At 37.6% G+C, this 25,753-nt stretch overlaps 1 protein-coding gene across 3 annotated transcripts in view; it reads right to left on the bottom strand.

Annotated features, from left to right (window-relative positions):
• The window catches only part of NNT (nicotinamide nucleotide transhydrogenase), a 95,524-nt gene that overhangs the window by 27,017 nt on the left and 42,754 nt on the right, over positions 1-25,753 (bottom strand). For all 3 annotated transcript variants that reach the window (XM_055325449.1, XM_055325450.1, XM_055325452.1), the window contains exons 8-17: positions 21,591-21,724; positions 21,073-21,264; positions 19,981-20,134; positions 16,802-16,963; positions 15,671-15,781; positions 14,537-14,682; positions 13,144-13,339; positions 10,317-10,550; positions 8,764-8,924; positions 6,257-6,436 (exon numbers count right to left, since the gene is read on the bottom strand). In XM_055325449.1, coding sequence (XP_055181424.1) covers positions 6,257-6,436; positions 8,764-8,924; positions 10,317-10,550; positions 13,144-13,339; positions 14,537-14,682; positions 15,671-15,781; positions 16,802-16,963; positions 19,981-20,134; positions 21,073-21,264; positions 21,591-21,724 — 1,670 coding nt within the window. The remainder of the gene's footprint in view (positions 1-6,256; positions 6,437-8,763; positions 8,925-10,316; positions 10,551-13,143; positions 13,340-14,536; positions 14,683-15,670; positions 15,782-16,801; positions 16,964-19,980; positions 20,135-21,072; positions 21,265-21,590; positions 21,725-25,753) is intronic.

Raw genomic sequence — 25,753 nt, 5'->3', positions numbered from 1 at the left:
CACTGCTTTATTATTAAAGAACAAAAGCACCTGGAGATTTTCAATGATAAGTAACATGTTGGGAGGAAAAAACTCATGACCATTCATCCAAAGACGGCGAGCCTGCTACCATTATGGAGACATGGACACACACTTGCTGAAGTGGACAGAGGTAGAGGCAGGGAGGAAAAAGAAGCAGAGAAGATGAACAAAGAGCCATACTTGATTAAAGGTAATGTATCAATAACATAAAGATGATGGTTCAAAATGCTATCAGAATTTTTTAAATTGTTCTTTTGACTTAAACTTATTTCTCAGACCTAGCATTCATATTTTACAGAACCTAAAACTAGTAAACTTGTCTAAGATTATTACATACAAAATAAGTATCTTTTTTTTAAGATTTTATTTATTTTTATTCATGAGAGACACAGAGAGAGAAAGAGAGAGAGAGAGGCAGAGACACAGGCAGAGGGAGAAGCAGGCTCCATGCAGGGAGCCCGACGTGGGACTAGATCCTGGGTCTCCAGGATCAGGCCCTGGGCTGAAGACGATGCTAAACCACTGAGCCACCCGGGCTGCCCCAAAATAAGTATCTTTAGAATACCTTTACACATTTATGAACAGATAAGAGGATCAGAGAAAAACAAATAATGCTTTTAATTAGGTACACAGTCCCAATCTGACATGAAGATCTAAATTCTTTTTTTAAAAATGATTTTATTTATTTATTCATGAGAGACAGAGAGAGAGAGAGAGAGAGAGAGAGAGAGAGAAAGAGAGAGAGAGAGAGAGAAAGAGAGGCAGAGACACAGGCAGAGGGAGAAGCAGGCTCCATGCAGGGAGCCCGACATGGGACTGGATCCCACCCAGGTCTCCAGGATCAGGCCCTGGGCTGAAGGCGGCACTAAACCACTGAGCCACCCGGGCTGCCCAAGATTTAAATTCGTAACCCAATATCCTATACTTAAAACCCAAGTTTTACAGAAAATCCAAATAGCCATATCTGAGACTTCCAAACACTCAATATTTGTTGATTTTGACAAATCCTTTTAGTTTTGAATTAGAAGATTCTGAAATTAAATTACTAGAAATATGTTCTACCAAATGTTTGCCTTAAAAACTGATTAAAAGGACTATTTCAGACAGTGACATATTTCTGTCATAGATAACTTCTTTTTAAAAAATTCAAACACACAAAGCGGCTTCATCACACAGTCCTGCAAAAGGATAGATGACAGAGTGATATGATGTAGAGGGGCAGATATACAAAGATATGACCACTTTATTCCAACTTGGCTTAAAAGGAACCATGCTACACAAAAACTACAGACTCAAAGGGGCACTGGCCCTCTCCAATGCTTATAGCAGCATTACTCATAATAGCCAAACTATGGAAAGTGCCCAAATGTTCATCAACAGATGAATGGATAAAGTTATGGTACAAATACATAATGGAATACTACTCAACCATCAAAAAGAATGAAATCTTGCCATTTGCAACAACGTAGATGGAGCTGGAAAGTATAGTGCTAAAGGAAGTAAGTCAGAGAAACACAAATACCGTATTATTTCACCCATATATGGAATTTAAGAAACAAAACATGAACATAGGGGAAGAGAAGAAAAAAAGGAGAATGAGGTGCAAACCATAACAGACTCATAACTGTAAAGAACAAACAGATTTCATGGAGGGAGGTGGGCAGGGAATGGACTAGATGGGCGACGGGTATTAAGGAGGGCACTTACAATGAGCACTGGGTTTTGTATATAAGTGATGAATCACTAAACTCTACTCCTGAAACCAGTATTATACTGTATGTTAACTAACTATAATTTAAATAAAAACTTTTAAATAAATAAATAAAAATAAAAGGAACCATTCTTCTCTCCCTGTAAAACTGAATGGAGAAGAAAAGAATTTTTGAGAACATTTAATTAATGTTTACCCACTATCTAATGGCATTTTTGGGAGAAAAAAAGGGAACCACACAGTAGTTTAACAATCAAAGTCAACTTGTTGAACACATATCCACAATTATATCACCATTAAGCTGATTCCATGTGGTCTCTTAAAAATGAAATTATTTTTCATCTCTGAATTTACCATTGCAACATCATATTTTCAACAAATGTTTAGGGTTTATTTAGATCTTTGTTCTGTTCTTCTTCTTCTTCTTTTTTTTTTTTTTTTTTTTTTGCTTGCTTAAGTGATTAATGAGACTATCCTGTGACCACTGATCCACAGATTGAGGAGTTCCCAGCTTCCAAGACAAAGTATTCACAACACTGTCCAAGACTGTTCCTTTTAAGTTATTAAGCCCAATAATGAAAATTGTATGCTACATTAAAGAGAGCTTTAATTCACATAATTCCTAGCAAACTCTAAGAAAAAAAATCTGAAAACAAAGGAAAGCTCATAAAATAGACAAAACCAAAGCAATAATAATATATACTCCACTTACTATCATCTCTCATTTCAATGCTTTGTGGGTGCTGAAAAATTGACTGCAAAGCAAAAAAAAAAATTATTTTTGGTTTGGCTTTGATCCACTTCATTCTGTTCTATTTTCATTTGGAAACAAGTAACAAACTGCAAAAATTTGGTCTGAAAATGCTGTTCCATTTTTGCAAGGCCTCTATTTCCCAGGCAATTTGGACACTATCGCAAGTAAATGGACTGTAAAATCACGAAGAGGTTAATGCCTGTAAGACATCTGGACATAAAGTGAATTATTCATTTGAGTTGGTTGCCTGGACACTATCGACATTTTTTGGTTTAATATTGAATATTGTATAACCAAACATGTGGCTCAGAAGACACCCAAAAGAATTCTTTGTCAGAACAAAAATTCAATTTTAGGGATTACGAATTAGCCACTCAGGGAGCATTCCACTGCCTCTCACATAATAAAACCACTCTGTTCTGGTTTGGATTTGCATGTTTCCCCAATAAGTAATAAAATAACAAAGTTAAACACACTAGTAATAATAAGATATTGATATATGGTAGTACATTTGTTACCATAACCCATCCAGAGAGGATTCCAAAATATGAAATGAGCAAACAAATAAAATATTCATCTAATGTTCACTTAGCAATTATTATATTCATATGAGTGGGCCAGGTGCTCGGTCAGCCTCCATAAACACAAAGGCAAGTAGTCAACGGGATCTTAAAGTACCTTCCTTGACAAATTGAATTTAAGTGAAAAAATAAAAATAAATAAAAACATAACATAAAAAATACATACCTTCCTGTAAAATGAGAGTATTTCCTACTCCCAGAATTAGTGTGGGATTAAATGAACTAATATTTGTAAAGCGCCGAGCGTTAATGCCTACAGTATGTTCATGCCTACTACTATGCCCAATTATAAGCAGCTGTTTTATTTCTACTATTATTATGAACCACTCTGAGCTGCTAAAACACCAGCCCTGAAGAAACAATTTCTTGTAATAAGCACAAGCCAAGAATCAATGAAGATTAATGTGAAAAGTCACAAATCAGGACAATTTAGAAGGAAAGAAACTTTCTATCTTCAAAATTGAAAAATACAGTAAGCTTGTTTTTGTTGTTCCTTTTTTGTTCCGTAATAAGACGTAGGAACAGAAAATATACAGTAAAACAAGCATCCCACACACCGCTGGTGAGAGCCTAGCCTGGAGAGTCCTTTGCAGAATTCAGTTCATCGATATGGACAGCCAACAAAAAGCTCTTAGTCCCTTTGGCCAAGTAATTGTACTTATAAAAATGTTACCTAAGGAAATAATCAAAATGCAAAAGGAGGTACGCTGAAGAAAAAAAAAAGTACCAGTGAGATAATTAAGCAACGCAGAATGTATCTGAACATATTCTTATGAAAAAGACCAGAATTAGAATATTAAATTTTAAAAGTTAAGTGGTAATGGCATTACAAATGATTTATCCTTTTCTACTTTCTTCCAAATTTCCCCACATTAAACATCTTTTCTTTTGGTAATTGAATTTTTTTTTTTTTGAAAATTAAAGTTTCAACTGTCTTTGAATCTAAATTAATACAGGTTGCTATTATAAACAGAGTGTCTGAACCAGAGTGACCCTTATGGTCACAGGCAGCTATAAAAAGATATTATAGACTACAGGAACACAAAGTATCTGTGGTATGCTGCCAGGAAATGGCATGCCTGAGGTGGTAGAAACAGAAAGAAAAAAAAATACAGAAAACATATATAAGAAATATGAAAGAAAAAATATGAGAAAGATGATATAGTTACAGAGGTGCACAGAGGAAAAAGTATCAACAAGTGCCTCTTACTACCTTATTCTTTTTTTTTTTATTTATTCATGATAGAGAGAGAGAGAGAGAGAGAGAGAGAGAGAGAGAGAGAGAGAGAGAGGCAGAGACACAGGCAGAGGGAGAAGCAGGCTCCATGCACCGGGAGCCCGACGTGGGATTCGATCCCGGGTCTCCAGGATCGCACCCTGGGTCAAAGGCAGGCGCCAAACCACTGCGCCACCCAGGGATCCCTTACTACCTTATTCTAATTACTGTCATAGAACTGCTACTGTAAGTTTCTGTAGTTGCTATAACCAATAATAACAAAAGAAATAAGATGAAGAAAGGGAGGGGAAGGAAATAAAAAACCCACAAATCTGGAATATACTACTGACACATTTAAGAACCTAAGTAAAACCATTTAGGAAAAAAACAAAGAAGGCACCATGATGACACTCTGAGAACTAGACACAGGTCCTCCTCACCTCTCCCCCATATCAGAATGCCACTGGCTTTGGTAAAATTCAAATCCTCCCATTTAATTTTAAAATCCAAGTTCTGACCAACCACAAGTTTAAGTAATAATGAAAATCTGCTGCCCCCTGCTGGTCATTCAAATTCACCAAACGAAGTAAAGCCAAACTAAGGGTTAAAGGTTCATTTTTAGATGCTAAGTGAAGCCAGTCAGTCAGAAAAAGAGAAATACCATATGATCCCATTCACATGTGGAATTTAAGTACCAAAACAAACAAAGGAAAAAAAGATGACACAAACCAAGAAAAAGACCCTTAATTACAGAGAACCAACTGATTGTTACCTGAGGGGAGGTGGACAGGGGGGTGGGGGGAAATAGGTGATGGGCACTTATGATGAGCACTAAGTAATGTACAGAATTTTATAGAGATTTTATAGAGATATAGGTCTATAATATAGAATCACTATATTATACACCCCAAACAAGTAGAACACTGTATGTCAACTATACTGTAATGAAAACAAAAAAAAAATGGGACGCCTGGGTGGCTCAGCGATTGAGTGCCTGCTTTTGGCTCAGGGCATGATCCCAGGGTCCGGGATCAAGTCCCACATCGGCCTTCCTGCGAGGAGCCTGCTTCTCCTTCTGCCTATGTTTCTGCCTCTCTCTGTGTCTCTCATGAATAAATAAATAAAATCTTAAAAAAAAAAAAAAAAGAAAAAAAATGGTATCTATCATTTGAAAAAGTTTCCTAGTCAAACCTTTAATTATTTGCAAGATATCTTCTTCTTGCCATCCAGAAGAGAATTAGAAACAAAAAGAAAGCTAGGAAATATTTGTTTTCTTAATTTTCTTTTCTTTTTTAAAAAAGAGCATGCTGACCACAAAACTTCAAGAGAGGGACCCTCACAGATGACCAGTGGGAGTGTAAATTGGAGCAAGTTCTCCGGAAACAACACGGTAATAAGTAGAAAGAGCTGATAAAAATGAGCATACTTCTTTCACTTCAAGGAATCGATCCAAAGACAAAAATCAGAAGTGCCAAAGATGTACTTATATACAAAGAAAAATTAAAAATTCAAACATCATAAAAAGTATCACATTAGAGAAATATTAAGTAAATTTTATATATCCATATGATGGATTCATATGAAGTCCCTTAAAATAGTATTTAAAAAGCATTTTAAACAAGAAAATGACTAGAATATAGTAAGATTAAAAGAATAAAATGTAAAACAATATACAGTATAATCAGACAAGTAAATACACAGATGTGTAATACAGAAAGAAACAGAAAGAAACCAAAATCTGTAGTGCCTATCTCCAGACAGAGGGAGGCAGGTTTTTTATCCTTGTATTTAACTTTCCTGATTATCTACACTTGGGTACTTAAAAAGCCATCCTGAAAATGTATTCAAATGAAACACTGAGATTTCTACTGAAGAAAAAGTAAGAACTGACATAGTCGTTTTTACTGAAAATAAAATGAACATCCTTCTTTTCAGAACACCATTTCCATTTTGTTCCAACACCTGTTTCTTACCACACACATGATGTAGGACAGGATGGCACCCGAGGAGCCTATGAGCGCCCCAACGATGGTCAGCAGGTTGTTGTTAAGCAGGAAGCCCTCGGCACACAGAGCCCAGCCTGAGTAACTGTTCAGCACAGTGATGACCACGGGCATGTCGGCACCCCCAATGGCAGCTGTTAAAGTCACACCCTAGGATGAAATCCAAAGCAGAAATCAAAATTAATAAATTAAAAATAAAACTTCTGAAACTAGACATCTTGGATCTTAACCATTCCGGTTTTCCAACTAATATATTTACCTTGAAGCTCTACTGCTGGTAATGACGAAGTGCCTCCTAGCTGATCAAGTCTCCCACAGATATAACAGGTGTAAACACTGAACCACTCCCCCTGCCACCTCCAGAAATGGCCCTAAATCCCTAAGAGGCAGTGATGAAAAGCAGACAGAAACTAGAGAGGGGTCTGTGCTCAAAAAAAAAGTAACAGCACTGAGCAAATCTCCCAGTTTTTACGGCGTTAACCTAAGGCAGGCCCCTGGTGCTGCCAAAAGAAAGAGCTAAAATAGAAATATAAGCCCATAGCTTTGCTATTTGAAGATCCAAGAGTAGGATTTAGGGTTACTACCGCAGTTGGAAAGTGAGAAGAGAAACTGCCGAGGAGCAGGCTATGGAGAAGGAGCCCCAAAATCTATGTATGAACTCTGCCCAAATTTGTGGCTCTTTATGCATATGTGGGCAGACTCTGAGCAATCTTCTTAAGGATAAATAATAGATTTCAGCTGCCCCCACCATAAGGGCACCAGATTTAAAATCTGAATGCAGCCAAGTTAGCTGCCTACAAAAAAAAAAATAAAAAATAATGATCAAAATTCTTTGGAGGAATACAACAGAATCGAAAGTCTCTCTAGTGCAACCCCAAATCAATAAACATGGTGCAACCCTAAACACAAACATAGACTGATGGGGAGAAAGACTTTTGCTTTTTATTCCACATACATATTTTGAGTTTAAGATGTGAATGTATTCATGTGCCTCTTAAGTCAAAAGCAGTTAAAATAATCCACAACATATTTTATCTTACTCATTCTCACATAAGCATAAAGTACCTTTAAATATCAAATTCACCTCTTCTCAAAAATAGTAATTCTTAAAGTTTTACGTTCCTATGCTGTTGGTTTTAAGACTTTTTTTTTTTATCTCTTCTGCTTTATTGGATAAAAAAATGCCAAAATCATTTTTTTCATTTAAAATAAAAATCAGTGCAATACAAGTCAGAAAAACATTGTACTGTCAGTATTCATAAAAAGAATTTTAAGTTACTTTTCAGACTTCTTTTTTAAGTAGGCTCCATGCTCAGGATGGAGCCCAACACGAGGCTTGAACTTACAACCCTGAGATCAAGACCTAAGCTGAGATCAAGAATCAGATACTTACCTGACTGAGCCACCCAGGAACCCCTACTTTTCAGTTTTTTAAAGTTTCTCTGTCAAAATCAGGCCTCTCAGGATTACATAAAAATAAGTATTATGTTTAACACTGTAAATCTTGAATCAAGCAGCCATCGTGTTTGATAAGCAATTACTGTATGTCTAATTTTGTGCTAAGCACTATAAATTATTTTAAAAACCTAAAACATAAACCTTGTCTACAATGTAGACTCCAGACTAGACAAACATGAAGGCATCAGTGAATAACAGAGTTGTTCTGCAAAGGAATAATACACTGATATGATAAAATGCTACATTGTAGCATATAGACAACTGAGAATACTGTATGTATCAAATTACTAAATGCAAAAATTAGAGAAGGAGAAGAGGACCAAACCTATTATGAAGGGCTTTGCTGAACTCCCCCACTGAACTCTCAGGGTTTATTAACTGCATCTCATTTTATGTAATTCTTTAACTTGGTAACATAGCTTCCAATAAATGTGAGCACAGCTAATGGGCAGGGAGTATCTTACGCTTATTGCATAAAACCCAAAGTACTATTTTGTGGGCCTTGTCACAATAAGTAGGCACCTAGGGACGCCTGGGTATCTCAGCGGTTGAGCGTCTGCCTTCAGCTCAGGTTGTGATCCCAGTCCTGGGATCAAGTCCCACATCGGGCTCCCCTTGAGGAGCCTGCTTCTCCCTCTGCCTATGTTTCTGCCTCTCTCTCTCTCTCTCTGTCTCTCACTAATAAATAAAATCTTTAAAATAAATAAATAAATAAATAGGCACCTAATGAACAGAACTGAAACACTTGGCTTTTTAAAATTCCTATTCACCAACACCAGTGAAAAGACCCAGAGCAAAAAAGATGTCACACAACAACTTTGAAAGGAACCAATAAGTGGAGAGAAACTGATTTTCCTCTTACCCTTTTCTGTATTTTCCAGATCCTAAAAAGAACATGTAACATCATTTCAAAACATGTTTATTCCATCAAGGGTCTTGAAGAGAGAGAAATAAGATTAGACCATAATCTAACAACATACTGCCAGTGCCTGAGTGCTTTCCACTCCTAACCTTCTTACCATGACAGCAGAGAGAGCTGACACAGAGCCCAGACAGGTAATGCCGGTGGTAAAGCTAGGGTCCATCATGAATGGGATTATTCCACCCACACTAGCAGCCAGCAGGCCTGCATTAAGTGCGTGCCTTCCAGGAAGCAGGAGCGGGGCGGATTTCAGGATACCTAGGACCGTGCACAAGTCAGTCAGAACCGAGCACATGTCATTAAACCATCCTCCCTCCCCCGTTCACATACACACACACACACACACACACACACACACACACTTAAGTGCATGTCATTTAATCCTAAAATACCAAACTTTAGTATAAGAATTTTTTATAAAGGTCCTGAAACATAAAAGCAAAGTAGGGCTCTTACATATAACAAATACTAACAGAAGTAGGAAAAGAATGGCTCAGCTTAACTGTTCTTTACTTTGATCACACAACAATTTCTTTACTCTTTGTCACAGAATCTTTAAAAATTGTTTTTTTCCTGTATGACCAACACAGAAGTTAAGTGTGGTTTCATTTAAAACTTCAAAAGACAGTCCTAGTCCATTAGCATTTCTGATTCTATCAACTGAGCCCAAGGGAGAAGAGCCCTGGTTTGCTAGTTGTTCTTAAAAACAAAGCATGAGACAAGAGCATTGTAAGCTTTCAAGCATTTTTAAGCTTGAAGTTCTTTGGTGATCCTTAAGTTTCATGGAAGTTCTCTATTTAATCTTAAAGGCTTGATTACTGAGAGGCAGGACCAGATTTTTTAATATCACAAGCCAGTTTCTCTACAGACTCACTTACTCATGAAAACACAAGAAATGGCCTCTGTGAGGTCAGGGGGTTTTTTCCCTACTTTTATTTTCATGGCTGAGCTTGGCAGTGGCAAGTTTGCCATGCTAGAGCCATAAAATGATTATGTTTTCAAACTAAGTACCACAGAGCGATCTCACAAACTGACCCAACATGCGTCTCCGTATTCTGGAAAACATATAAAGTTCATTTCTGCGAACTCCACACAGGCATCTCTGACTAAGGATTATGAAGACGTAGTTTTGCTCATATGTTACCAAATGTCACCTAGTCCCTCTACATAAATTTCTGTGCACTTATTTCCTCCACTAGCTGCCTGCAGAAGAAATGGCTTCACAGCTCTGTGAGATTCTTAAGCACCAATAAAGGGAAGCAATCTTGACGTGGAGGAGTTACGTATTTCTGAGTGCTACACAAATTCTTCACGTAACAGGTTCTGGAGTGAAGAATTTTTTTTCATTAATGCAAATCTCTGTGAATGTTTCACTCATCTTGAATCTGTTTTACAATAATGAAGCCATAAAGTTTTGATGCAAAACATTATGAACTATAATATCTCTATTAAAAGGAAAGCTGGGAGAATGAGAAGCAGGCAATCAGTTGAGGCTCAAAAGATCTTATTTGCTTTGTGGTTTTTGCTTTTGCTTTCAAAGAGCACTCAGCACATGTAAGACAGCACAGAAGCCATCTTCTGACATTGAAATGGGCCCAGAAGCCCCCTACACAACAGCTATTTACCTCTCTGTCATGCTGAATCACTTACCCTGCAGCTTTCCATAGGCAACAAGAGAGCCACTGAATGTGACACCACCGATGTAAGTACCGAGGTAGGCCACGATCTTGGTGAGATTTGCTGCTGAGTCCACAGCAAAATGTGGATATTCTACAATGTACTCAGCAATGCAAGTAAGCACAGCTGCCAAGCCCACTAAACTGTGGAAAGCAGCAACTAATTGAGGTAAATCAGAAATCTGGATCCGTTTGGCAATTGTCAATCCTGTTGGGAAATGAAGGTCAAAGAGAAATTAAAACTCAACAGATCTTTGAGAAGCAACTACAATAAAGACTACACCTGAATAGTATATTCATTAATAAAAAAGACGGAAATCTTGCCATTTGTAATACTAATGAACCTTAAGTTAACACTAGGTGAAAAAGAGAGAAATACCATATGATCTCACTTATAGGTGAAATCTAAAAATTAAAAAAAAAGAAAAGAAAACGGGGCATGTGGATGGCTCAGTCAGGTTTCAGCTCAGACCATGATCTTGGGATTGCGGGAGGGGGAAAAAAAAAAAATCGATGCTCAGCAGGGAGTCTGCTTCTCCCTTTCCTTCTGGTCCTCCCCCTGCTCACTGGCTTGCTTGCTCTCTCTCACATAAATAAAATCTTTAAAAAAAAAAAAAAAAAAAAGCTCATAGATACAAAAGGCCAGAGACAGGGGATGGGAGGTGGGCAAAATAGGTGAAGCTCTCAGTTACAAAAGAAGCCATAGGGATATAATGTACAGTAGAGTGACTATAATTAGTAATACTGTATTGCCTATTTAAAGTTGCTAAGAAATGGCTGACGGGCACTGAGGGGGACACTTGACGGGATGAGCACTGGGTGTTATTCTGTATGTTGGTAAATTGAACACCAATAAAAATTAATTTATTTAAAAAAATAAATAAATAAATAAACAAAGTTGCTAAGAGTCGATCCTAAAAGTTCTCATCAAAGAAAAAAAATTCTACAACTATGTATGGTGAGAGATGTTTACTAGGCTTACCGTGATCCTTTTGCAATATATACAAATACAGAATCATTATTTTGTACATCTGAAACTAATATGATATTATGCCAATTATACCTCAATTTTAGTTGTTTATTTTTAGAGAGAGAGAACCCAAGTTTGCGGGAAGGGGAAAGGTGGGGGAGAGAGAATCCCAAGCCAGCTTCACGCTCAGCTCCAACTCAAGGCCTGATCATGACCTGTGCTGAAATCAAGAGCCAGACGCTTAACCAACTGAGCCACCCAGGGACCTCAATTATATCTCAATTAAAAAAAAAAAAAAAGACCACGTTTAAAGGTTTCCATCCTTGTCACTAGTAATTATCTGCTTCCTACTATGGGCTAAGTATTCTCTTACAGGGACTACACAGAAGTTTAAGGACACTGGCTATGCATACCCTTTCAAAACAGCAGGTTTTTTCAACACACCTAAACACAGTCCAAATGTCAAACACTAGCAGATGTTTCTTCTATCACAACCTGCAAATATTCCCCTGACATTTCTTCAGATTACTTGAGGCTCCAATCAAACCCTTATATTCGCCCCACTTGGGTATGAATAACCCAAGCTCTCTTCTCCACAAGCCACCACCTGTTCCCTGAGCACATAAGAAACAGCTGGAATATGAAGAAGGCCTGGGTTTTCAGGTGGGTGGGTGGAAGCCAAGTCCCAAGGCAAAAAAATGCAAATGCCTGGGTAGTAAATGTCCAAATGAGGAGACTGTGAAAGAGCTGCATGGCTCTAAGTAGGTGATATAGGAGGAGTGCGCCTCAGAATATTTCCTAAGATCCTGTCTAAAGGTTTTCCTGCCATGAACCTACAGTACAAACATTCCCCTTCCAGTTTCTGTCCAGGGACTATCAAGAAAGGGCACAAAGCTTCCCTGGGGAAGTATAAAATGAGGCCTAAAGATACTGTCATACTGGTGAATATACAACCACCAGCTCCTCGGGATAAAAACATAGGCATGTATAAATATGTATATGAGTTTTTAATGATACAAAGTAGCACATAATTTTCAAATAATAAAATATATGATACTCTTTATTATAAACTCCATGTTGCCAATTGACTTTCACAGAACCGTACTTGTTGACTTTTGCCAAACTCTTGTATCTGTCACCAACCCAGTGTTTGCAACTGATGAAATGAGTGTAGTTCCTACGGGAATGTTGGCTGACATTTTTGTTTGCATTAACAAGACAAAAGTGAAACAAGATAGATGTGAGAACTTCACTCATTGTCAACAATGTGAGCAACAGCTTGAATCTGATAATAGTTTTCAAATATTGGAAGAATATCTGCTCAATATTTTGTAATAGTCACAATGTAATGGCTCCAGACTCAGCACACTTTTAAGTTTAAGCTGCATTATTAATATTTTCTCTATCACTTTCTTAGGTCTGGACAATCAACAAAACAAGAAATGAAACCCAGATTTGTAGGATTTGTTGATTTCCATGGTAAAAATGCAACTACCATGGTCAACTTCAAGCTACCAATGTTATGTCATTAAATACAGAGTTGGGAAGACATAGACATAAGCCCACCTTTACACAGTATTTCTAAAAACATAATGTAGGTAATCTCAAAAGCATAGAAAATAGAATCTAACAAATTAAAAAGTTATGAATAATATCATTAACTGTGTCTAGCATAATTATTTTGGTGAAGAATCAGAGTTGGTAGAGTCCTCATTAAAATACACCCATTTTGAAACATTTAACACTGAGTAACCATACCAACCATATCAAAAGAGTGAGCTAAAAAATGGGTATGCGTTCACATGAGAGCAGAATCCCACCAAGTGCTTACCAATGGTCCCGCCCAAAGCCATTGCTCCAGACATCTGAGCTAATAATTCTGGGGATGGTTTTAGGCCTCCAAGGGTGGCTGCCAGGCCTCCAGCCACCCCAATCATGCCCAACGCATTGCCAAGACGAGCTGTTCCCTGGGTGGAAAGGCCGGCCAGGGCACCAACACAGCACAGGCCTGAGCCCAGATACATGATCTTTTTAAATGAAAGGGAAGAGAAAAGAGAGAGAAAGACTATCAAAACTTTTAGTCTATTAGTGAACGGAGGACTTCTCTTGAGAAAACATGATTTCTTAAGAACAATTTTAAATTCAGACTATAATAGAGGGACCAGTATGACTTCTTTGAAAACTTCAATATATTTTCCTAACCATTAGGACTAGTAACAAATCAAATATCTTAAATTTGCACTTGCAATTTATGTATATTGGTTTCTTCCAGCTTTGATAGTATGCATAAATGCATATAAAAGCACCTACATTTAAACAGTTATCATGGGATCTAGAGCTGACCAAACACTGTAAAGGAGCCACCCCTGATGCTGTAAATGTCAGGGACTGTGCCATATACTTCACTGATGTTATAAGTCAGTCCCAGGAGACTCACAGAGGTTGAAAGAATCATCATGCTCATTTTACAAAAGAGAAAACCAAAGTTTAAAAAGGTTACATAATTCTTCCAAGGCCAAAGATCAGAGAATAGCCAACATGGGATTCAGACATGGGTCTCTATCATCTACCTCTCCAACTCTTCTCAAAAAAGATCTTTAAAAGATTTAAAAAAAAAAAAAAGATTTTTTTCACGCAACAAGAAATGCTGGAAACAGCAGAAACCAAGGGAGACATGATTCTTCTGCTGTCAGAGCAGTTGCATTCTCGTGATAGTCACTGAAAAGTTCAACTTGATTATTTCCACTTTTCTATATATTCATTTTTGCACTGTCTTTTTTAAACGAACTGACACTATATCTGATTACAAGAGATGATGTACTGAATGTGTGGGGGAAGAAAGTAATAAGTAAGTAGGAAAAGGACTAATAGTATTTAGCAGAAAAATTTCAAATTTTGTTACTGATTATTTCACTGCATGCCTACAACAATCCAGCCAGGTACATAAAGAGGATACTAATAACCTTCTTGCCCTTTTTACATGTTGAAAAATTGAGAAACCAACAGGTAAACCCATGCTAGCACATTCAGTTAGCAAACAAATCTGTTTCTAGAATCCAGGGTCCTGATTCTTAGAGGACAGGCATGCTCTATTTGACCAAGATGTTTCTAGAATTATTATTGTATTTGCTTGATAGAGCCTGAATTTTGGTAATGATCATGTTAAATCTAGTTGGAAAGAAAACACAGTGACAAAAATTTAAATTCTCAAAACAGCCTCTTACTTGTTCAATGTTATAACCACTGTAGAGGGCAGCTAAATATCCTCCAACAAAGGTACTAGCAGGGAGCAGATACAGGTAATTGTATTCTGGGGGATCCGTGGGACGCTTGAACATATCCAGCATTCTCTGGGTCACCAGAAAGCCACCTTATCAAAGTAAATATAAAACAGAAAAGAGGTATTTTGATCAGCATGATTTTTAAACAGGTATATTCTATTTTAAGCATATCTTTATCACCTAGGGATAAATATATTAAGTAACAGTTTAGGACCTCAAAATTAAAACTTATTCTATTACTCAAGCCAGTTTCATCGAATGTGAGAACCCTATATTCAGGAAGAAAACTTGCAATCAGAGTCCAAAACCAACGATTTCTGCATGACTACAAGTAAATCGGCATTCAAACAGCTTGGGAATGCAACCAAAGGCTAGTATTTTTTTCTAATAGGTTATTCCATTTGTTAAACCTGCAGTAAGTGATAAAAGGGAAAAAATGCCATATCAACAGACACCAGATTTCTTGGACACATTAAGTAATTTTTAGCTACAAAATAGCATTGAAGAGTTTACATAAGTGATGTGCTAGGCTTTCAGTTTTCAGAAACATGGACTAGGATAAGGCAAAAAGCTAAAATTTTATCTAAAAGCATACTCATTTACAGACGTTATGGTGATGACTACAAGTTAACTTAATTCAAAACTATGCATTCAATAACTTTCCAGTTAACTTGTAGCAAGACAATCATTTTGCTTGTTTATTTTGGGGCATTAGGAAAGGAGGTGTTCTTTTATCAAATAATTTCTATAAATTACAAATGGGCAAAATAATTTTTCTTCACAGAGAGCATTTACGGTCTGGGTGAAACAATTTTTAAAGGCATGATAAAATTCTCAAAATCCAAATGTCTAAAAATAGTCCGTATGTCTATTCTATATGAACTTATATTTGCTTCTCATGTCTTCATTAAAAATAGCACTCTGGGGGCACCTAACAAGCTCAGTAGGATGGGCCTGTGAATTTTGATCTCAGGGTCGTGAATTCGAGCCCTACACTGGGTATAGAGCTTACTTAAATAAATATTTTTTAAAAAAAAAATAGTACCCTGGGTTCTTTTACCACCATTGCCAGTGTACCTGCAATGTTGACTGAAGAAATAAATGTAGCAAGAGCAGCAAGGCCCTGAGAAGTTGTGGAAGGATACAAATGTCCTCCCATCAGCGCCAGTCCACCAACTGCAGTCAGCCCTAGGAAGAAAGAATCAAGGTGGTGAATAATAGAGATGAGGCCACATTAAATGTCACAGCTATAGGATCTCACGTGTATAGACACAAAGGAGAAAGTTCTCAAGCGCTATTTTTTTGTTGTTGTTGTTCTCAAGCGCTATTGTCACTGAAGTACTACTGTGGTCAAAGAGTTAACAAAACCTTTTCTCCTTTTGCATAAAAATTTGGCCTTCTGCTAACTTTCTAGCCCTGTTTCCCCTGATAAAGATATAAATCAATTAGGTTATTAGAGAAGAACTAAAAGGGGACTGCTGGTGGATAAACTGCTTCTGCACTCGAAGGAACTCTAAGTATATGATGGTGAAGCCATAACTTGGAGCTTTCCCAAGTACAGTGCCATTGGAATTAGCCATGGTCCCCTCGGAGACCCTGGAAGCTGTGCAAGTGAGGCTTCCAAGCTAGGGCAGGTCCCACGCCTGCCTGGTGTGAGTCTCCTGCCTCAGATCTGAGCATTCCTGGGGGCCTAAGAGACTAGCTCCCGAGCAGCTGTGGGGACCGTTGCATGGACCACTATGAAGACTCACGCCAAAAAGAAACACCTGACCCTATGCTACCCTGGCTGTCCAGCTGCGTTTTCCATTCCTAGACTTCACAGTCAATCTGATGACAGGTATGGCCTCCTGCAGACTTGCTAGGCTGAATGTTTAGATGAATCTAAGAAAAGCCCCTAAAGGATGCTGCACTTATGATCTGTGGTATCAGAGGAATCCTTTCTCTAAAGTTAATTACAATTGAAAGAAATAACAATGGCTCGGCACTGCTTGAAATAAGAGCAGCCCAACGGCCTGCCACATGGCTCAGCCCCTCACTTATAGCCTCACCCCTGCCTCCTCTGGGAGCCCAAATCACCACAACCACCACCTCAGATGCCAAGCCATACAACTTGTAAACAAACACTTTAGAAACCCCATTGAAAGCAGTTGGAAAGCGGAATAAGCCCACGAAAACCTAAGGTGAGGGGAAAAAAAGCGAGGAACAAACCTGAGATTGCGTTAGTCACAGACATCAGTGGTGAGTGGAGGGCAGGGGTCACTCCCCAGACAGTGTGGTAGCCCACGATGCCGGCCAAGCCAAACGTGGTCACCATCTGGGAAAAGGCTAAATTGGGCGCCACAAGGCCCAAACCCAGTATCCCAGTGAGACCTACAGAGAGAGAAGAGTGTGAGCTGACATCCAATTATCTCAAGATTAAAAGCACACACACCCACACCACAAACAAACATGTGAAATAGTCAATGCTTTTAAATTCTACACCCAATAATGAGATGTTTTACACATTTCACAATTGGGTTCCAGGCAAAGGTGGGGTGGTTGAAGGTATTACGAACAAAACTCAACTTCCTGACCACGACCTCCCAAAACAAAATGAGCTGTAAGGATCTAGTAAAATTTATGAGTCACCTTAGTAACAATTTCCCCATTGTCCTCTTCCCTGTTTTAACTTTCACTGACAATGCCACATGTGTTTATACAAGTGTTTTCGTTCCAGAATTATAGACCTATACAGGATCTACGAAAGCATTTTCTACTTGGGCAAGACACGACCTTTACAAGACAGGACTTTTTTGAAGCCAATTTCACGTCACTCAGCTTTGGCTGAGGAAGAGGGATTTTAAAAAGAGTAGGAAGGATTTCATTCACTCCAGCACCTCCCCAAAACATATGGCTTCCACCCACCCGGGACAGAAGTTTTGCAATTGCTCCTGAATCTGGACTGGATTGCTGGCCAGGGCAGTCAGCTCCAGCCTCAACACCAAGTCAGCAAACAGGATTTTACAAAGAAAAGGAAAAAAAATACAAATTAAATTAAGAATGTGCAGAATACAAACAGTCAGCTCCGAACATACATCTTTAATTATTGCCTTTCCTAATAGCAAACATGTGGATGGCTGTTCTGCAACAGAAGGAAGGGTTACCTAGTGGTCAGTAAAAACAGAATGCTAATGGGGGACCAAGGAGATGGAATTCAACTTTCTTGAATAAGGTACTTTTTTCCCTTGATGTAAATAAAGTATTTATAAGTGGCACACTAGGGGCACCCAGGTGGCTCAGTGCCTGAGCATCTGCCTTTGGCTCAGGTCATGATCCCACGGTCCTGGGATTGAGTCCCACAACGGGTTCCCCAAAGGAGCCTGCTTCTCCCTCTGCCTGTGTCTCTGCCTCTCTCTCTGTGTCTCATGAATAAATAAATAAAATCTTAAAAAAAAAAAAAAAAGAATATGTTTTCATAAGCCAGACTGCCTCACTCAAATCGTGGGCCTACTGCTTGCTAGCTATGTGATCTCAGGCAAGTTACTTAACTTCTCTGTGCTATAGGATCATCATCTATAAAACTATTAACCCTCTCTGTCCTCATCTGGAAAAAGAAAATCATAATATGCCCACCTCACTGAGGTCTTGTAAGGAGTAAACAGGTTAAGGCATATGAAGTCTTTAGCGCAATGCCTGGCATTCATGAAATGACCATGTTAATCAAGAAGCACTAAATTATCATAATCTGGAGTCCATTTTTTGTTGGGCATCTAAGAAATCACATATCTGAAGGCTTTTTATCAACTCTTTAATAAACTAATGTCTTTTCTATAGCATGTTTAATAACGTCTAATATGCTATTTCTATAGTCTTTATAACAAAGGAAAGAGAAAGGTAGAGAAAAAAGGGAAAAGAAAGCAAATCATATTCTTTGAAGAATGCTATTCAAATAGATTCCTAACACACACATAAAAGAAAAATACTGGTTTTTATTATAAAGAAGGAAGTTTAAAGATAAGGCCATTCCTTATTCACTAGAATATGCTAATGTCCTATCTATTAAAAAGCAATAAACCTTGACTTAACAAACAAGGGAAAAAATCTAGGAGGAAAAAAAACCATCAGATGTGCCTCACTGTATATCCTTACCAAGCACAAAGAGAAATGGAAATTTACAATCCTTTCAAGAATCCTCTCCAGGTATAATATAATTATCTGGTTTCTTTTTTTTTTTTTAACAAGTTAAGTGCAAGTAGGGACACTGCCCCATTTATTCACCATGTTCGCAACTAGAGGCTTTTCAGTCATTTTGCTGAGACTTGCTCTTTATTCAGGAGAGTTACATATTTCTTGTTCAAACATCTGGGCTCGCATGGGAATTTGGAGAATGCTGAGGCTACAAGAATTGTGTGCCTGGTGCTGGTCCTTAATTCTTTATAGTTTGCTTTTGTTTTGTGTTTGCTTTGGCTCTAAGTAGATCTAAATACTTTTAATTCATTCTATGAGGAGAAGCCAATTTAAAACCAAATGTCCATATTTCAGACTCTAACAATTCATAACCAAAATGAATATTTATCACTATTTTACAATGACTGTGTAATGTGTTCATACAGATGAACTAAAAAGCAAAGAATCTGTGTTAAATTGTGAAGAAATGAAAATTTAAAAACTGAATTTTTTTACCAGGTGAAGAACTTAGGATGTTAGACCATCAGTCAGGGCTATTCCTTTCTCCTACCGTTTACTCTTCAATGCAAACATGTGGCCCCCAGTCTTACCCATGTGCAGATGATCACAACTGATTTTTTATAACTCGTAAAGATAAATAAATAACCACATTTATAGGACACTTAACACAAACACAATCTGACACACACTCGATGTATTTGATGTAAGGTAAAACTATTAACAGTCATATTTGAAATGTTTTCTTTTTTTGTTTGTTTTTTTAATTTTTATTTATTTATGATAGTCATACAGAGAGAGAGAGGCAGAGACATAGACAGAGGGAGAAGTAGGCTCCATGCAGGGAGCCCCATGTGGGATTTGATCCTGGGTCTCGAGGATCGCGCCCTGGGCCAAAGGCAGGAGCCAAACCGCTGTGCCACCCAGGGATCCCTTGAAATGTTTTCTATGAAAGAAAATCATTAACAACCTGTATATGCTTTTATACATTCACTCTAGTAACCAGCAAGTGCCTGTATCTCTGGGGTCACCCATCAATGCAGTCTCCAAGGCTGTGGAGGAGAGACTAATAACACATTAACAAAAACTTGCTTCCACCAGGCCCACTTCCTAATGGAATCCAAAGGAGAACAACAGGATTTCATTCACCAATTTTGCCAATTAATGCATTTCTTACAAAATCCAAATAATCAGGACTCAACCCTCATGAATGTGGTCCTCACCTGCTGTATATCCAGAAGCCGTAGTCATCGTCTTCCTGAAGGGGGTGACGGTAGCTGCTTTCTCAGCTTCCAGCTCAGCTACCGTCTTCGGTTTTACCGGGGCACCTTGAGGAATATTTTTGGGGGTGGGAGCGGGGAAAATCACTTCACCATCCTAATAGAAATTAGAAAAACAGAATTTTTTCAACAGTCAACCCAGCACTTCAGCATTTCAAAAACACAGAAGATAGTAACAGTCCTGGGCGGGGGGGGGGAGGGGGGGTGTAGGGGGTTGCTCTTTTAAATATAATTTTTTTAGGGGTAGCCCTGGTGGCTCAGCAGTTTAGCACTGCCTTCAGCCCAGGGCGTGATCATGGAGACCCAGGATCGAGTCCCATGTTGGGCTCCCTGCATGGAGCCTGCTTCTCCCTCTGCCTGTGTCTCTGCCTCTCTCCCTCTCTCTGTGTCTCTCATGAATAAATAAATAAATAAAATCTTTATAAATAAATAAATAAATAAATAAATAATAAATAAATAAATAAATAAATAGATTTTTTTAAGATTTATTGTTAAGCAATCTCTATACCGAACATGGGGGTTGAACTTACAACCCCAAGATCAAGAGTCATATGCTCTACTGTCTGAGCCAGCCAGGTGCCCTTTAAATATAATCTTAAATAAATTCATGACATTTATAACTTACTTTATGAAAATACATATGTATATATAAATATTTGTTTGTTATGCATGCATGCATAGATATACAATTTCTATGTGCACAGAACATATATGGAAAAATATAGATCAATCCCCTAAAAGATAATAGGTAGCGGAGGGAAAGTTTAATTTTTACTTTATTAAGTTCTGTTGTTTTGTTTGTTTCTGTTTTTCAAAAGCAGTGCATATTTTGGATCAGTTCATGTGTATCTAAGCCTCTGTGATATTCTTATGTGATTTTCTCTGTGAAATTGTTCTGCATTTCTAAACAATTTTCACTGGCATAAACCCAACAAATGAACACATTACTAGATGATACCTCAACTCCAAAATAGGATCCTTTCATAAATAGAAATCCTAAAACTCAGGAAAGAACAGGTCTCTTTACTTACTTACCTTCATCACTACAGTTCCTCTGATGACATGACCCATTGTACCAAAGTCAAAGTCGTCTTTCACTTCAAAATAAAAATTATCTTTGTCAGGGCTGATGGCCTTCAGGAGCTTGGTGATGTTGTTGGAATACAGGGTACTGGCCTGAGTGGCCATTCGGCTGGGAAGGTCTGTGTAGCCTATGTGAGTAACTCCCTACATGAACAAAAATACAGTCAGAAAGGTCTAGTTCTATCAGTTCACATTCCTTCTAGGATACTTCTCAGACATAGTAAGGCTAAATTGTGAAATCATATATGTTTATAAACATATACACATCTCACAAGTACAGATTTCAAAAAGAGCTTTCTTTAAATATGCCTATTTTTAATTTTAAAAATTTTCAAAAAAAAAATAAAAAAATAAAAAATAAAAATTTTCAGGCCTCAGTTTCTCTGAATCCTTAAAGGAATAAACACTCTCTTACAATGCACTAAAGACATGGGAGTTACTTTATAGATAGACGAAGCTGTTTGCTGTACCTTATGAACATAAAGTTCTCCTGGCTTAGTGGTTTCAAAGTTTCCGCCAGCCTCAGCAGCCAAATCCACAACAACTGAACCTTCCTTCATTGACTCGATCATTTCTTTACTAAATAAAACTGGAGCTTTTTTACCTAATAAAATCAAAGAAAACAGTACAAATTATACTATACTTCTTAAAACTCTCCTAATTATTACTGTAGTCTCTGGATACTCAAAAATTTAACATCTGAAATTTTAACTCTTTCAAGATACCCCAAAAGTTCACCACAGAGGTGAAATCAGTCATCCTCCTAGGAGGAACTACAGTAAATATGAACTCCAAAGTCAATATGCAGGAGGGAGCCATCTAGCCAGCAAGCCAGCCTTGCCGTTTACTTACTCAGCATGGAAATCCCAGCACTCTTCTTCCATACTGGTTTATATCCAGGACCACTCATGAAGACAAACATTTTGTCTATTATTTTTTTTAAATGCCTAACAGTAAGCTATTAAAGAAGCTATGCACACCTAAATTGGACAATTTGTAAAGCTCACAGATGTCAAGGGAATATTCAATAGTAATTTATGAATTACAAAATGGAATATTTCCAAGTATCATAACAAACTTTACCATATTTTCCTACATGTTATATTAATCTTCATTTAACACAGGATACAGTCAAGGAGAGACAGGGAAATGCCATAAAATGAAGACAACAGGAAATCCCAATTTGGGATTGGGATTGGAAAACACTCATATACTTTTTTTCCCCCTTAACACTATTTATTCGGCTTCTGATGAGTCAAGCCCTATACCTGGTGCTCAGAATATACTGGCAGGTAAACAGAAAAGATCCCTGTTCTTACGGAACAATCTAGTCATGAGATAGTTCACTTTTTAAATTTATTCACTAATTCTTATATAGAAGATAAAGCACCAGGCAGCCTGGGTGGCTCAGTGGTTTAGCGCCACCTTTAGCCCAGGGCATGATCCTGGAGACCAGAGATTGAGTCCCCCATCGGGCTCCCTGCATGGAGCCTGCTTCTCCCTCTGCCTGTGCCTCTGCCTCTCTCTCTCTCTCTCTCTCTCTCTCTCTCTCTGTCTCTCATGAATAAATAAAATCTTAAAAAAAAAAGATGATGATAAAGCACCAAACACAAGGATTTTTTAAGCTAAAGTATATTAGTTATGTTCAACGTGACCCACACTGTCAGTATATTACCATGTTCATTTCACAGAACAATACATACATCAGCCAAAAGACAAAGGAAATAAACTTGAGACTGACAGTAGGAAAGCAGATAGTTAAGAGCCAAAGTATCTTATCTCCTCTTTTAGAAAGTTTTCAACTCTGTGTTTACAGAATTTTAGTGAAAACATTACCAATTTTATAAATGAAAATTAACATATGATAAAATTTGCACTATAATAATCTGCTTTTCAATCTACTTGTTTGGAATACATGCAATTCAAAAAAGAAAAATAAAGATTTGTAGCACATGTGGGAAAAAACGTTGTAAAGGCACAAATGGGTATTTATATAATATCTCTCTCTGTCTCAATGCAAACTTTATACTTACAAGTTAAAGTCCAAATCCCAAGCCTCCTATTACTGAAGGCCTTCCTCCCTGAGTATAAGCATTCTTTCTCACATTCTCTCTCATTACTGCCCCACTGGACCTTCTGCTTCAGCCACAAGGAGCTAGCTGCCACATGGTTTTTTGGATAATCTTTTGGATCTCCATGAAATTTCAAGAATGAGAAGATACTTTCCCCAAAGACAACACTCTGAAGTCCTAGTGGTTTCATCACTTCTCAAAATTCTCTGGAACTATTCCTTTCCTCTACTCTCCACACTACAATCCAACAAAGCCATCTTGAACATTTAAATTTCACTCAAACATGAGAATTTGGGGATGCAAACAACATACGTCTGAGGACTCTTCCCCTCTCACCCCTAAAAAGGGCATGCTGCTTAGCTCCACAACAGTTTAAAGCTAGGACCAAATTGGTTGCATCCAGAGAAACTGGCAAATTTAAAGTGCCAATGTGTACTTTCTAGATGTTTACAACCATCTACCTTCCCCTTCTGCAGTCCACAGCCTCTTCTCCATTAACCACCCTCTTGTTTGCTACAGCTTCTCCTCACATCTAATTTTTTCCCTCCAGTCTTAGGCTGATATGATTTAAATCATATTAACCTGTGATTTAGGTCCAGGTCCACCCCCCCTTGACTTCTAACTGCACCAACTTACAGCCATCAATTTTGCAAATCTGTTTTGGCATCTAATCCTCCTGTTCTAAAAATTCTGGATTCCTTCTTCTTTTCTGCCCACCTATAGCTAAGGATCAGTTCCTGGACTGTAATCCTATGACTTCACAAGAGCTCAAGTGGCCAAAACCATTCAGGCTCCCTAGAAAACATCTGATATACTACTTACTTGTCTTCGATTTTACTCACTCAACCTTCACCAAACAATTATGCGGTAGCTGACACAACTTTAAATGCACAGACACACACACACATAAACATGCATGCATCTTAACAAAGATAATAAGTGTTCTGTCCATACTGTCACTCAAGTTCTATCACTTTTAAAAGAATAGGATATTCTTTCACATAAAATAATTTATTTAGTCAAATAACTAGGGGTGGAGTTAAAATGTATTTAAGTCACAAAGGAACATTTAGAATACATGAAACTACTTTCAGTAAAATGCACACAAGGAAATAGTATGGATAGGCTGCTGCCATGAGGTAAAACAATTTTATATATATATGAACGTTTCATATAGATTTATATACATACGTAAAATACTACATATACTATATAGTTTCTAATAAATTCTACATCATGTAATGTTTAACCATAGCAGGATAGCTTTTGGAGTGGTAAGAATATTTTCTTCTTTGTACTTTTTCCTTATCCCCTAAATTTTCTATAAGAGCCAGTTTTAATTCTATAATTTAAAAAAAAATCCATAAAGGCTACAGGGAATATAATGATGACTATAACAGTGCAGCTGGCTTTAAGCATTCACATGTGGATTAATTTTTTGAAAATTCTGAAAAGTACAGAAATGAAAATTGAAAACAGAAGGGAAAAAAAGAGAGCCAAAAGAGGAGCAGGGTAGTACATAAAAGTTCCAAATGAGCAAGTCCTCAAAAGAATAGTTCAAGAAGAGGAAAGACTGAGAAGGCATTTCAAAATACTATCTTACCCTGATGGCCTACTAGGGTAAAAACCTAACATATGATAAATATGGCATCACGAAATGGAAGGAACAAAAAGGAGTAAGATGATCAGTAGGGGGCGGGGGGTGGAATATACCCAAACCTAATATCAGACTTCAAGCTAAACCCTAAACTAGGGACGCCCAGGTGGCTCATCAGTTGGGCACCTGCCTTTGGCACAGGTCATGATCCTGGTATTGGGGATCAAGTCCCACATTGGGCTCCCTGAGAGGAGCCTGCTTCTCCCTCTGCCTATGTCTCTGCCTCTCTCTCTCAGTCTGTGTCTCTCATGAATAAATAAATAATTTTTTTAAAAATAGCCCTAAACTCTATAGATCAGAATGAATTATAAAAGAGAATCAACCTTTGGGGCACCTGGCTGGCTCAGTCAGAAGAGAATGTGACTCTTGATTTTAGGGTTGTGAGTTCAAGCCCCATGTTGGGTATAGAGATTACTTAAATAAAATTTTTAAAAAGAGAGAAAGAATCAACCCATAGAGAAAAAGAAAAAAGGAAAACCCTGATGAATATTTCTCTATTCTTTGAATTAAAAAGAAATAAAGCAACAGGGAAAATAGGGAAAGCATCAATAGATTTAAATATGAAATATGTATATATTACAGGCCTCAAAAATCAATGACAAGAAATTAATAAAAAGCTCACAGTATTTAAATTTACAAAAATAAAACACTAAGCTCCTAATACATGAAAAACAAATTCAAATGGTCAATTCTAAGAGAAATGGCAACAAACAAATTTAAAAAAAAAAAAATTTCACCCTCAGTATGAATTAGAGTTACAAAAAGTGAGATACTTTTTTTTGCCTCTCAAAATGAAAGACTCAAAAAAATCATAATAATGGGGGCATCTGGCTGGCTAACTCAGTAGAGCATGCGACTCATGATCTTGGGTTTATAAATTCAAGCCCAACACTGAGTGTAGAGA

The sequence above is a fragment of the Nyctereutes procyonoides genome, unplaced genomic scaffold (genome assembly GCF_905146905.1).
Source record: "Nyctereutes procyonoides isolate TBG_1078 unplaced genomic scaffold, NYPRO_anot_genome, whole genome shotgun sequence".
NCBI lineage: Eukaryota > Metazoa > Chordata > Mammalia > Carnivora > Canidae > Nyctereutes > Nyctereutes procyonoides.
Note: the sequence above shows the minus strand (reverse complement) of the source record. Positions and strands in the feature narration are given on the sequence as shown.